A 14247-nucleotide genomic window follows, 5' to 3' on the forward strand; every position below is an offset into this window, starting at 1 on the left:
CGACCAGGACAGAGAGAGCAGGGGATTGGTTACAAGTATTCTAGCACGATGTGTAAGTAAACTGATTTCTTTTGACACATTTCTTTTCCCAGAACAAGATTAGAGAAATGTATAAATGTCACGGTCCTGGGTCGGTGACAGTGTTTTGAATTTCGTACTATTAGTGATCTTCGATTTTCATCGTGGCTTATGACTGCTAGTGTTTTGGTTTCTGTTTTGTATTTCTAGATGATCTCTAGTTCTTAGGTTTTGGTTCCTGTGCCCCTCATGTTTAGTGTAGGTTTAGTTCTGTCATGTTTATTTTCTTGTTCCCTAGTCAGTCGTGTTTCATCTTGCAGTTTGTTACTCCTGTCCCTGTGCTCCGTGTTCCCTTTGTTCAGGGTCTAGTCCGGATTGGATTTTTGCTTCTATTATCCTTTTTACTACAGTGCAATAAAGATGCCTCTTTTAGTTTATCATTCTGTCTCCGGGGCCTGCGTTTGGGTCCTACATCGTGCCTGCCACAGCACACCATGACAATAAAAAGGCTCGACAGGATCGCCCTGACGAGCACTGGCAAAGACTTTTGCTCCTTTTCACGAGAAGAAATGTGTTAAACTCGCCACTCTGAGTGTCTAATCATATGAGAGAGTTTTTCTGACAGGAGCTGAACAACAGAGTTTTGTAAGGCTCTGTCGAGTGTATTCCTGTCGTGCACTGAGGATTCTATTATTTTTGGATCCTGTCAATTCTGAATGTTCTGAACATGTATGTGAAACTCATTTTTAGCCACACGGCAGCACAGATAGGTACTTTTGCTGACAGATACTTTTGTTCTTCTTAGAAAAACTATTTTGCTCACCTTTTGTACCAAGACTCAGCTTCTTTATTCTCATTGGACGATCGGAGCAGACGGCCCAGGTTTACCATGGCTACGTAATGTGCCGGTTTGAGTCGCACAGCTTGCTGGTAGTGAGCAGCTGCCCGCTGTCCTTCTCCTGGGGGAAACGAAAGTGTAAGAATGAATGAAAAGAGGGAGGAAAGGAAAGAAGTGTTATGGGGAGGAGTGAATTAAAGAGCACGCTGGTGTGTCACTTCCTATCAGTGAAGAACATTGGCATTGTATTAATTTGCAACCCCATCAGCAGCCGCAAACTACCGTAAACAATTTCAGTTGCTGCAATGACATTTCTGCAAAATGGACTTTGATGTAGGGTGTCTTTTGAATTTAACCCTCTGTAGGTTGATAATTTTTTTATTTCCATCGAACAATCTCCAAAAGTTGATTCTGTTCATCTGGTCGTAGCGTTTTCAGTGGTACAGTACATTTGCATAATGACTGAAACTAGCACCTCCAAGCTCATTGTTCCTTTAGTGGGCTGGTTTCAGTCATTGTGCTGTACTGTTTATAAGATTGGGGAAAACTTCAGTCAGCTGAGACTGAAGAAGCCACTTGGATGAGTGATGAAACATTTCTCCCACTGAAAATGTCCAGATCAACAGAATCAACCTTTGGAGATTTACTTACCTGATTGAGAATGCATTGAGACGTCCATCAAACAATGTTTTTTGAGCAGTCTATAAGCATATACTTTGTGAAAAAGGGCAAAACAGTCAAAATATTGACCAGTACAAGTAGCTCTCTGTCCATGTTTTTCTTTCTCAGTCCCTCTTTTATTTCCATTCTGTTCTCTTTCTGTTAATACATATGCAAAATATGCGGTATAATATATGGTAATGCTCAGCCATTATGTTACCACATTGTCCCTAGCATTTGACAGACTCGGGTCTGTTTTTTAGCACAAACTTTTATTTTGGGGAGATAATCTCATACAATTCTTCCACTGAGTGGACCCGAGTGTCAAGGGGCTCGGTCCGTGACCCAGCATTTTTGAGTTTTTTTTGTATTTTTATTGCTTATTATATATTGATATAATGTTAAGTTCTAATATCATAATTAGTTTGTCTTCATTGGGTTTTTGCCTAGTTTATGTTTCTTCTGTGTCTCCTTATTTACTAGTCTTCCTGTCCTCTGAGTGGTTTGTTTTACTTTAAGTTACAGTGGCTTGGAAAAGTATTCGGCCCCCTTGAACTTTTCCACATTTTGTCACATTACAGCCACAAACATGAATCAATTTTATTGGAATTCCACGTGAAAGACCAACACAAAGTGGTGCACACGTGAGAAGAGGAACGAAAATCATACATGATTCCAAACATTTTTTACAAATAAATAACTGCAAAGTGGGGTGTGTGTAATTATTCAGCCCCCTGAGTCGTAGAACCACCTTTTGCTGCAGTTACAGCTGCCAGTCTTTTAGGGTCTGTCTCTACCAGCTTTGCACATCTACAGACTGAAATCCTTGCCCATTCTTCTTTGCAAAACAGCTCCAGCTCAGTCAGATTAGTCGTTACCCTTGTATCTAAGTCCTCTGCGTCCCTCTGTTAAGTGTCAGGTCGTCTGCTCGCCTCATGTCTATGGATTTTTCATGTTTTGTCAAGTCTGCGTTTTTCATGCTTCTGTTCAGGTTCATGTCACAGTTTTCTTGTCTTGTTCTAGCTGTTCCCAGTTTAGGTTTATTATTCTTTGCCTCAGTTCGCCTTTGCCTTTGTTTTTGTTATCACCCTAAATAAACGGTTTGCCTTATGTTACACTTCATTTTTTGAGGTATGAACCCGCTTTTGGGTCCACACCTCAAACACCCCCAGGTGCTCCGCCGTGACATAGAGGTGCTTTATATATGTATTTTTCGTTTTTCTTCCACCAGTTTAATATTTGATTACCAAAGGGCCAAATACTTACATTCATTTTTTGAAATTGTTGCTAAATGTGAATTTCTCTGGGGTGTTAATCAGAAGCCCACTCAAATTTTGATACAGTATAGATTATTATATTAAGGCTCAGTTCTCTGGCTGTGGGTTCATTTTTAAAATTCTGAAAGGAAGAAAAATGAAGTCCTTTAAAACAGGCTTATATATGGTCAGTGTTTGAATCTTTTAGTTAAAGTAAGCCTGCGTTTGGAAAACTGGAAGGTTCAACTCACCCGTATCCACCAGAAACACGCCGTAGTTGTTATGCAGGTCGGAGCTGTCGGGACAGTTCTCTATACCTTTTAAATAAACTTCATTGGCTTCAGAAAAGCGTTTCTGTGGGAGAACAAAGAACAATCAGAAAGGATTAAAAAGAGTTACAACAGCCTTTCAGGCACAGTAATAGAATGTGATACATTACAATGTATGTACATTTTTGTTTGTGGTTTGAGTTACCTGTTCAGCATAGAGTGATGCCAAACTGGAGTAAGCATCAGCAAAATGTGGACCAAAGCGAATTGAGTCCTTGAGCAGAGCCTCAGCTTCTTTCTCCTTCCCCTGAGATCTGTAGACATCACTCAGCATTAGCATCATTATCATCATCATCAATTCCATTAACAGCATTTTTATCATTATATCCTCATTATCATAATAACAGCAATACTCTGTTATCGTCATTATATAGTGTTTTTCAACTCTGAGTGCTCAAAGTATTTTGTTTCTACAAGGAGGAGATAGCTCAGTAGGTAGAGTGTTTGCCCCATGAACCCACAGGGGTTCAAATGCACCGAATACTGCTCCCCCGGCGCTGTGTTGGCGGCTTCTTGAGGAGAGCCTTAATTTCAGGATTTATCCATGGCTGGAGGTCATCCTCCAAAGGGCTGCAAAGGTTGTCCCACACAGTAGAACGGAAACAGTCCCTCATAGCCTCTTCAGTCTCTGCCGACTATTTCCTAACTGTGCCTTTCACAACTGGTTCTCTGTGTACTAGAGGTTTATACACAGGCTGGAGATGAACCAGGTTGTGATCTGAGCCCCCCAGGGGAGCAAGAGGTGATGAGCTGTATACCTCCTTGGTGTTGGCATACAATAAGTCCAATGTTTTATTGTCTCTGGTGTGGCAGGTAACATACTGGGTGAAGGTGGGGAGAGTGGAGGACAGGGAGATGTGATTAAAGTCCCCAGAGATCAGGAAAAGGGCCTGAGGGTGCTGTGTTTGGAGTCTGCTGGTTACAGTGTGCAGGACCTCGCAGGCTGCTGCAGCGCTAGCAGAGGGCGGGACATACACAGCTATCACAATGACATGTGTAAACCTTCATGGTTTACACACAGATAGTACGGTCTCATGCTAACCGCTAGCAGCTCAATGTCCTTACAGCATAGCGTCTCTTTGATAGATAGATAGATAGATAGATGCCCAGAGTTACACCATCTATCGTTCACAAACACAGCCAGACCCCCTCCTCTCTTCTTACCACTCTCCGTTGTTCTGTCGGCCCGGATCAGATGAAAACCATCCATGTTTACGTGTGAGTCCGGAGTTAGCGCAGTTAGCCACGACTCTGTGAAGCTGGATTTAAAAACAACCACTGATGTAGACTGCCTGATGTGAAGAGGAAGATCGTTCCAAAGCTTCGGGCCACCATAGAGAATGCTTGGTCTCCTCTAAGTTTCAGCCATGATTTAGGGACTGAAAGCAACACCTGCTCATGAACAAGGGGGGGCACAGGGCAAATATACCCTGCCAGACCAATTAAGGATTTAAAACCACTAAGAGGATTTTAAATTAGATTCTAAATTCAGTTCAAAGCCAGTGTAAAGAGGCTAGAACCAGAGTAATGTGCTCAAATTTTCTTTTACCCGTTGTGTCGCAGATCACACCCAGTGGCAGGAGACACAATGAAAACAGCAATGGCCCAAGAATAGATCCCTGCGGTACGCCCCATAGCAGAGGGGCCACAGAGGATGAAGCCGAACCCAACTTAACAGAAAAGCTCCTGTTAGAGAGATATGATTTTATTCACCAAAGTGCCAAGATGGAAAATCCTACACAATGCTGTACTCGAGACCAGTGTTGGTCAAGTTACTTGTTAACTAATTACTGATTACTTCCCCAAAAAAGTAATCCCGTTACTTTACTGATTACTTATTTTCAAAAGTAATTAACTACTTAGTTACTTAGTTACTTTTTAAAAACACGATTTACAACCTGAAGAGGTGATAAAGTGATAGATCTTTCAGCCCAATTCTACTTTTTCTGCATAATCCATCATATAAAATGTAATCAAATGGAAAAGTCTCTTTTTTTAAATCTTGTTTTATCAGTTTTAATCTTTTAACTTTATGCATCAAGCAAAAATTTAATTATATGCACCATTCTCTGACTGGAAGAAATTTGTTTAACATTTAAACCTATTTTCTGCACATTCCAGCACATAAAATATTTTTTTTTGTGTTTACACTCACTCTTTCAAATAGATGCAAGTAAAACGCAGCAGAAAATAAATAAAGTCAAAGACTCAGCGGTCCTGTTGCTCTATTTTAACCTGTAAAGCAGGACTGGGGGTAGGCGGAGGTTTACCCTGGTGCAGGTGTGCCGCGGTCAGTGGAAGAATCCGCGAGTTTCTCTGTGAATTTCCCATTACGTCGTTGCGCACTCTGTGCTTGCTTGGAAGTTTAGGGGTTTTTTTGGCTGTAAAAAGTTTTCTTCCCACGCACAGCGGACGCTAATGTTTTTGTCACTTTTTATGGAATCAAACTCAAAGTAAGGTCAGTACTTCCACGCTTTCAACGCTGCACGCTCATACTCTCTCCCACAATTGATATATGATCCATTGTTGATATGCACACAGCTGTTGTCACAAACAGCGCACTCGCTTACGTCACTGTCATGAGACATTCTTGCAAAAAAAAAAAAATCATGGTTTTAGTAACGCAGTAACGCAGCGTTCCTACGGGAAAGTAACGGTAATCTAATTAAAAGTAATCAGATTACAGTAACGCGTTACTGCCCATCTCTGGTCGAGACATCAGCAGGTCATGATGCACAGTGTTGAATGCAGCAGTCATATCCAATAAAACAAGCACTACATGCTTACGACAGTCCATCGCTAACAGAATCTCATTCAGGTCTTATCTTGGTGCTAACCAACTCTTCATACAGTGGATCCAAAATCTACTCAAAGCGTTTCACTTGTTCCACATTTTGTCATGTTGCAGCCTTATTCTGAAATTAAATTCTTGTAAATTTATTAAGAATAAAAAACTAAAAAAATACCACATACAGCCTTTGCCATGAAACTCAAGACTGAGTTCAGTTTTAAAACTAAACTCAACTGAACTCAACTTTTCAGAGCTGAGGGAAAACAGAAGCTTTAAGCAGGAATTGAATGTTGCTGATGGAACAATAAGGCATAGTAAATAAATTCAAAAAAGTTCCCAAAAGTTCAACGTTCAAACCAAAATTAGAAAGTAGTGATGAGTGGTGGTCACGTTTCAACCTTGTTGTTTGTGTATCTCTTACTTAAAGAGGTTTCCCAGGTTAAACAGAGCTCGGTTGTGCTGAGGGTTGGTTTCCAGTGCTTTCCTGTAGTACATCTCTGCCTCCTCTGGGCTGCGAGTCAAAGTGCCAAGATTATTCATGGCGCTGGCATGACGGGGGTATAACCTGAGAGCAGAGGAGGATGCTATTGATCAAGAACATTTTGTATAATCAGCATTGGAGAATGCTGGACAGCACACTCCAATTAACTGATAATAGTCTTATGTGTCAACAACACTTGCCCTACCTGAAACTTTGCGCATATGTGAATCTTATGACACGCTCTGAAGCCATGTTTCATCCCCTCATGAAGCTTTTTATGAGGAGGCAAATTTTTAACACGTCAGTGGTGGCTTCAGAGCAAGTTAAACACGTATATATCTCTGACTGCCATCTACATACTCGTTCAAGTAAAGGACGCAACTTTCATACAAATGAAGTTATTGATATGTCAATGTTACTCACCGGATTATAAGGCACACTGTCAATTTTTGAGAAAATTAAAGGATTTTAAGTGCACCGTATAGTGCGGAAAATACAGTAAGTAAAATTGAACTGAATTTACTAAGAATTACATTATTGGGAGCCCCCAGCAGCCTAAGCCTAAAGCAGCATATAGTTAGGACCAGCCCTAACTACATGCTTTGTCAAAAAGAAAAGTTTTAAGTTTGATGGTGAAAATACAGGGAGTGCAGAATTATTAGGCAAATGAGTATTTTGTCCACATCATCCTCTTCATGCATGTTGTCTTACTCCAAGCTGTATAGGCTCGAAAGCCTACTACCAATTAAGCATATTAGGTGATGTGCATATCTGTAATGAGAAGGGGTGTGGTCTAATGACATCAACACCCTATATCAGGTGTGCATAATTATTAGGCAACTTCTTTTCCTTTGGCAAAATGGGTCAAAAGAAGGACTTGACAGGCTCAGAAAAGTCAAAAATAGTGAGATATCTTGCAGAGGGATGCAGCAGTCTCAAAATTGCAAAGCTTCTGAAGCGTGATCATCGAACAATCAAGCGTTTCATTCAAAATAGTCAACAGGGTCGCAAGAAGCGTGTGGAAAAACCAAGGCGCAAAATAACTGCCCATGAACTGAGAAAAGTCAAGCGTGCAGCTGCCAAGATGCCACTTGCCACCAGTTTGGCCATATTTCAGAGCTGCAACATCACTGGAGTGCCCAAAAGCACAAGGTGTGCAATACTCAGAGACATGGCCAAGGTAAGAAAGGCTGAAAGACGACCACCACTGAACAAGACACACAAGCTGAAACGTCAAGACTGGGCCAAGAAATATCTCAAGACTGGTTTTTCTAAGGTTTTATGGACTGATGAAATGAGAGTGAGTCTTGATGGGCCAGATGGATGGGCCCGTGGCTGGATTGGTAAAGGGCAGAGAGCTCCAGTCCGACTCAGACGCCAGCAAGGTGGAGGTGGAATACTGGTTTGGGCTGGTATCATCAAAGATGAGCTTGTGGGGCCTTTTCGGGTTGAGGATGGAGTCAAGCTCAACTCCCAGTCCTACTGCCAGTTTCTGGAAGACACCTTCTTCAAGCAGTGGTACAGGAAGAAGTCTGCATCCTTCAAGAAAAACATGATTTTCATGCAGGACAATGCTCCATCACACGCGTCCAAGTACTCCACAGCGTGGCTGGTAAGAAAGGGTATAAAAGAAGAAAAACTAATGACATGGCCTCCTTGTTCACCTGATCTGAACCCCATTGAGAACCTGTGGTCCATCATCAAATGTGAGATTTACAAGGAGGGAAAACAGTACACCTCTCTGAACAGTGTCTGGGAGGCTGTGGTTGCTGCTGCACGCAATGTTGATGGTGAACAGATCAAAACACTGACAGAATCCATGGATGGCAGGCTTTTGAGTGTCCTTGCAAAGAAAGGTGGCTATATTGGTCGCTGATTTGTTTTTGAATGTCAGAAATGTATATTTGTGAATGTGGAGATGTTATATTGGTTTCACTGGTAAAAATAAATAATTGAAATGGGTATATATTTGTTTTTTGTTAAGTTGCCTAATAATTATGCACAGTAATAGTCACCTGCACACGCAGATATCCCCCTAAAATAGCTAAAACTAAAAACAAACTGCAAACTACTTCCAAAAACATTCAGCTTTGATATTAATGAGTTTTTTTGGGTTCATTGAGAACATGGTTGTTGTTCAATAATAACATTATTCCTCAAAAATACAACTTGCCTAATAATTCTGCACTCTCTGTAGAGACTGTGTCTGGCTCCCAAATCATGGACTGGGAGCTGGATCCATAGGAGAGGGACCTGACAGCTGAAGGCTCTGCCTCCCATTGTACTTTTAAATACCCTATAACCCACAAGTAAACAACCCAGCTAAGAGCAAAGCGGTCTGTTGGGGTGTCACAGTACGATGAGGTCTTTAAGATAAGATGGTGCCCGATTATTCAGAATCAGAATACTTTATTGACAAAGTATTTGCTTCATATCTTTACATGTATACATTTCATAAATGTATACATGTAAAGTCATAAATTTATACATAAAATGTTGAGGCTAAATCAGATGTGTTTTGACCATGGACGACACAAAATATGGGGGAAGCTTCTTGGTTTAGAAAGTGAAGCCAGCAGAGTGGAAAGCTGTCCACATTAGTATCACTTTATCCAGCATGGGTTGTGTGTTTTTTACTGTACTTATGTATTCCTCTAATGTCCATTGCTCGCTTCCATAGAAGCAAAAGTATGTTTTGTGCAAAAAAAACAACAAAAAAAAACCTGAGGGCAGTGGTGTAGTGGTGAATTGCCTCCTGGTGCCGACCGGCGTCTTTCAGGAAGTTGGCATAGTTGTAGTGGACTTTGGCATTGTGAGGCAGCGTCTGGATACCAGAACTACAATAAGGAAAAAGAGCATGTGGGAAAAAAACACTTTTTGAGGAAAGTTCTCTGCAAACTGAGCAAATGTGCAAATTTGGTTTGATGAGTGTGACAGTACTAGTCTGTGGTAACTGAGCAGTGGCTAAATTCTAGGAGCTCACTGGTCCTATAATTTAATAAACGTCATAAATAAATAACGCTGAGATACTGATATCTTTGGCATATGCATTGTGACTGGATACAACATTAGAGCCACCTGCCTAGTCCTGTGTATGTAACCTTCATTCCTGGTGCAGGACACCAGGCTGATGTGTCCTTGATCCAACACAGTTGATTCAAACGGAAAAATGACCTCAACATGGCTGTATCCCAATTCAGGGTCTGCAGCCTTAAAGGCCGCATTTCACGTCACAGCGACGCGACGAAGGCTGTCCCAATTCAAAGGCTGCACGAAATGCAGCCCTCAAATGCGTCCTTCGTTTCCCCGGATTTGAAGGATGGGTCCGTGTATCCTCCATGGCCCAACATATCCCAGACTTCATAGCGCGGCGGTGGGTGTGGATAATTTTGCCGGAAAAAAACGGCGGACGGCTGAAGCGGGGCGGAAGAAGAGTAAACTTTCAAAAGTAAGTACTGAATATGATGTCACTTATTTATGTGCGAATGTTTAATAATGAAGAACATTAAACATGACTGTTGGCCACATGTCGGCAAAGTTATGTGACATTAGAGATGTTTGTACTAACTTGGTTTTAAAGCCTTTACTTTAAAATATACGCCGTTCAATAGTCGACCTTAATCTTACAGAGAATGTGATGATTTTATGGATAATTAAAGTCAGTCATATATCCACAAACACAACAAGCTGAAAGTCGGTGATGCTGCTCGGTTTGCAGTCCTGAATATCACGGCACAAGCAGGATTCACTGCACTGTTAATGTTAGCTATGTTATATTGCTGCCTCTGTTCGGTGGTGTCGAGCCAAACGGACTTTAACGTGTGTTTGAACGAGCTGACGGTTCACTCGTTAAGCTGAAAGAAAGATGCTTTAATCACAGCAGTCACACATGTGTCCACTGCACCATCTGGAACTCTTCTTGTTTACACTCGTAATAACACAAACACTAAATCCTGCTTCTCTGGTGCTGTTGTGTAGCAGTGTGTACACCTGAGACTGTCACCTGTCTGTCTGTCCTGCACTCTCTCTCTGTTTCTTTCTCTCTGATTGTGGAATAAAAGTATGAACATGTGTTTATAAGTTACACTTGTGTTTGAATCCTGCAGCTTATCACACATTTGATTTCCATGTGTGACGACTGCAAGTGTCCAGAGTGAGGACAGACTGAGGGACCCACTGCTGTACATCATCTGTGAGGCTTTGCAGCCCTGATGATCCACCAGGACAAACTCAGCAGTGTGTGAGGAAGAGGAGGAGGAAGAGCCAGCAGCAGCTGACAGATGGAGAGAATAGACAGACTGTTCCCTGTTTGTGAAGGACTGCTAGGAAAGTTTAAAATAACTGTCTGTTCTGAATCAGTCTTATTAGGTAATGTTCAAATAATGTTATCATCCCAGTGTTTTCAGTGTGGGAGAAAGTACTCAGGGCCTTCAAGTTACACACTATGAAAGGCAGCAACAAGTTTATATGTAAGCACTGAGCCAAATTTAGTAATGCCAACATATCTTTGAGTGAAGATTTAAGGTGATAGGAAATTTAAATAACTTGAATATTTGCTGCAGCTCAGTATTTGACACAGAGTTCAAGTTCACTGCTGTAATAAATCATAATGATTAATATAATAACTTTAATATTGGCCATATTATATTTACATTACCACAGTGAGATAACTTTAATCTCATGAACAACATGAGCTAATTGTTATTTACTAGCTAATCTTAAATGACTGTTCAGTACAGAAATGAAGCCCAACAATCATGTTTTACAGTCCTGTGGTCTCAGCCTCAACTAATCACACAAAGCTCATGTAGAAGCAAACAAACAAATGAACAAATATTTTCTCCTTCATTTCTGTCAAACAAAGCTGTTTGAAACGTTTCCAGCTGTTAGTGTCATAGTTGCTAGGCAACCTGAGCAGTGCGGGGAAGGTTAGACCGTCCCATTTCACAAGCCTCGCACTTCCGACCTCAGCAGTCTTTGAGTGCGCGGCCCTTGTGGACCGTTAAGGCTGCAGACCCTGAATTGAGATACAGCCATGTCTTGAAGTTCTCCAGAGGCCTGGTAACGAACTAATCATGTGATTCACGTGTGGTGACCCAGGGTGATGTCCCCCCGACCCCTGCTCTAAAACATAAAGCAGATATTCAGCTTTTCACTCAAAATGTTAAACACAAACTAGTAATGGTTAGAATTTTCAACTACAACTACAGTGGGGCAAAAAAGTATTTAGTCAGCCACCGATTGTGCAAGTTCCCCCACCTAAAATGATGACAGAGGTCAGTAATTTGCACCAGAGGTACACTTCAACTGTGAGAGACAGAATGTGAAAAAAAAATCCATGAATCCACATGGTAGGATTTGTAAAGAATTTATTGGTAAATCAGGGTGGAAAATAAGTATTTGGTCAATAACAAAAATACAACTCAATACTTTGTAACATAACCTTTGTTGGCAATAACAGAGGTCAAACGTTTACTATAGGTCTTTACCAGGTTTGCACACACAGTAGCTGGTATTTTGGCCCATTCCTCCATGCAGATCTTCTCGAGAGCAGTGATGTTTTGGGGCTGTCGCCGAGCAACACGGACTTTCAACTCCCGCCACAGATTTTCTATGGGGTTGAGGTCTGGAGACTGGCTAGGCCACTCCAGGACTTTCAAATGCTTCTTACGGAGCCACTCCTTTGTTGCCCGGGCGGTGTGTTTTGGATCATTGTCATGTTGGAAGACCCAGCCTCGTTTCATCTTCAAAGTTCTCACTGATGGAAGGAGGTTTTGGCTCAAAATCTCACCATACATGGCCCCATTCATTCTGTCCTTAACACGGATCAGTCGTCCTGTCCCCTTGGCAGAAAAACAGCCCCATAGCATGATGTTTCCACCCCCATGCTTCACAGTAGGTATGGTGTTCTTGGGATGCAACTCAGTATTCTTCTTCCTCCAAACACGACGAGTTGAGTCTACACCAAAAAGTTCTACTTTGGTTTCATCTGACCACATTACATTCTCCCAATCCTCTGCTGTATCATACATGTGCTCTCTGGCAAACTTAAGATAAGATAAGACTTTATTAATCCCTCGGGTGGGTTCCTCTGGGAAATTCGATTTCCAAAAAAGCACAGCACCGACAGAAGTTACAGTTACAGAATGTTATATATATATATATATATATATATATATATATATATATATATATATATATATATATATATATATATATATATATATATATATATACACACACATACACACACACACACACACACACACATACACACACATATATAAATACAGAGACAAATATAAATAAAATATACAAAGGGGATCAATAGAATAAATAGGAATAAAAAATAAAAATACAAGTGATGTCACGGACCCGGTGCCGGGGACTCGGGGTTCGTGAACAGTGTGGACCTTTATTGTTATTAGTGTATTGGATGTATGTTTGCTGCACTGTGCTCTTGTGTTCCATGCTGGTGTGTGTGTGTGTGTGTGAGGCTGGAGGATGAAGGACAGCCACCTGCAGGCCTGATGGGTGTGGCCCTGCCAGCTGCTGGTCACGCCTAGCTTACCACACACCTGCTTCTGATCAGGATCGTCGGGGGAGCTACTTAACAGAGCGATGGAGCTTCCTCCGGCGCAGGATCGTTGAGTTAGACTCCATGAGGACAGCGGAACACAGGACTGCAAGACACACGGGGTGTGTGAAGGCACAGGGGCAGAGAGCACGGGATACCAGCACTTGGGAGAAGACACGTCACGGGAGTCGAGGGAGCACTTTTGGAGATTTAATGTGTGGTGTACAATTACCTCACTGTAAATAAACCCACTGTTCATTCCATTAAGTCTGCGTTTTGGGTCCCTTCTCCTACATCCCCCACGGTCTGCCCTCCAGACCGTGACAAGTGAATTGCACATTTCAAGTATTGAGTCTATTGCACTGTTGACTATTTACAAAAGTATTGCACAAGGTATTGTACAGTGAGGTGAAGAGGCAATACAGCTTAGTTGTTCCCCCCTCCTTTGTCCTCCTGTCTCCCCTCCCTCTCCCCTCCAGAGAGGAGTTAAACAGTTTGATGGCGTGTGGGACAAAGGAGTTTTTAAGTCTGTTAGTTCTTGTCTTGGGGAGAAGCAACCTGTCACTGAACAGACTCTTCTGGTTGTTTATGGCCGTGTGCAGAGGATGCCCAGCATTGTTCATAATGTCCAGCAGTTTCTTTAGTGTCCTTTTCTCTGCCACTGTCACCAGAGTGTCCAGCTTCATGCCGACCACAGAGCTAGCCTTCCTGATCAGTTTCTCCAGCCTGGATGAGTCCTTCTTTGCTGTGCTGCTCCCCCAGCACACCACAGCATAGAAAAGTACTCCAGCAACCACCGACTGGTAAAACATCCTCAGGAGCTTCCTGCAGATGTTAAAAGACCCCTATCCCCAAGCCATCCGTGCCCTAAACACACACACCCGCCCTCTCACATCATCTATAATTGACTGAGACAGGACTCTTCCAGACACTAAACCAAGGCACAATGTACATTCCAATTCCTTTAATTTTAAATATGTTTATATTGTCTATCCTGTAAAATAGTCAGATATCTATTCATACTAATGTACAGAATTCACCTGCTTGCTGCTACTACTGCACATTCACCCAGTGTATATACTAATACAATTTTTGCACATGTCGAGGAGCGTGTCAGGCTACATTTCACTGTGTGTTATACTTGTATAACTATGCATGTGACAAATAATAAAGAACCTTGAACCTTGAAGACCTCAGCCTCCTGAGGAAGTACAGTCGGCTTTGGGCTTTTTTATACAGGTGCTCTGTGTTGCATGACCAGTCCAGTTTATTGTCCACCCACAGCCCGAGGTACTTG

General features: G+C 41.9%; 1 protein-coding gene across 3 annotated transcripts in view; it reads right to left on the reverse strand.

Moving 5' to 3' along the window:
- tmtc1 (transmembrane O-mannosyltransferase targeting cadherins 1) overlaps nt 1–14247 on the reverse strand; it is a 94882-nt gene that overhangs the window by 19217 nt on the left and 61418 nt on the right. For all 3 annotated transcript variants that reach the window (XM_004573097.4, XM_012925275.3, XM_004573096.4), the window contains 5 exons: nt 9097–9210; nt 6314–6457; nt 3247–3355; nt 3024–3126; nt 842–977 (listed from right to left, as the gene is read on the reverse strand). In XM_004573097.4, coding sequence (XP_004573154.3) covers nt 842–977; nt 3024–3126; nt 3247–3355; nt 6314–6457; nt 9097–9210 — 606 coding nt within the window. The remainder of the gene's footprint in view (nt 1–841; nt 978–3023; nt 3127–3246; nt 3356–6313; nt 6458–9096; nt 9211–14247) is intronic.

Source organism: Maylandia zebra, linkage group LG17 (genome assembly GCF_041146795.1).
Source record: "Maylandia zebra isolate NMK-2024a linkage group LG17, Mzebra_GT3a, whole genome shotgun sequence".
NCBI classification, from domain to species: Eukaryota; Metazoa; Chordata; class Actinopteri; order Cichliformes; family Cichlidae; genus Maylandia; species Maylandia zebra.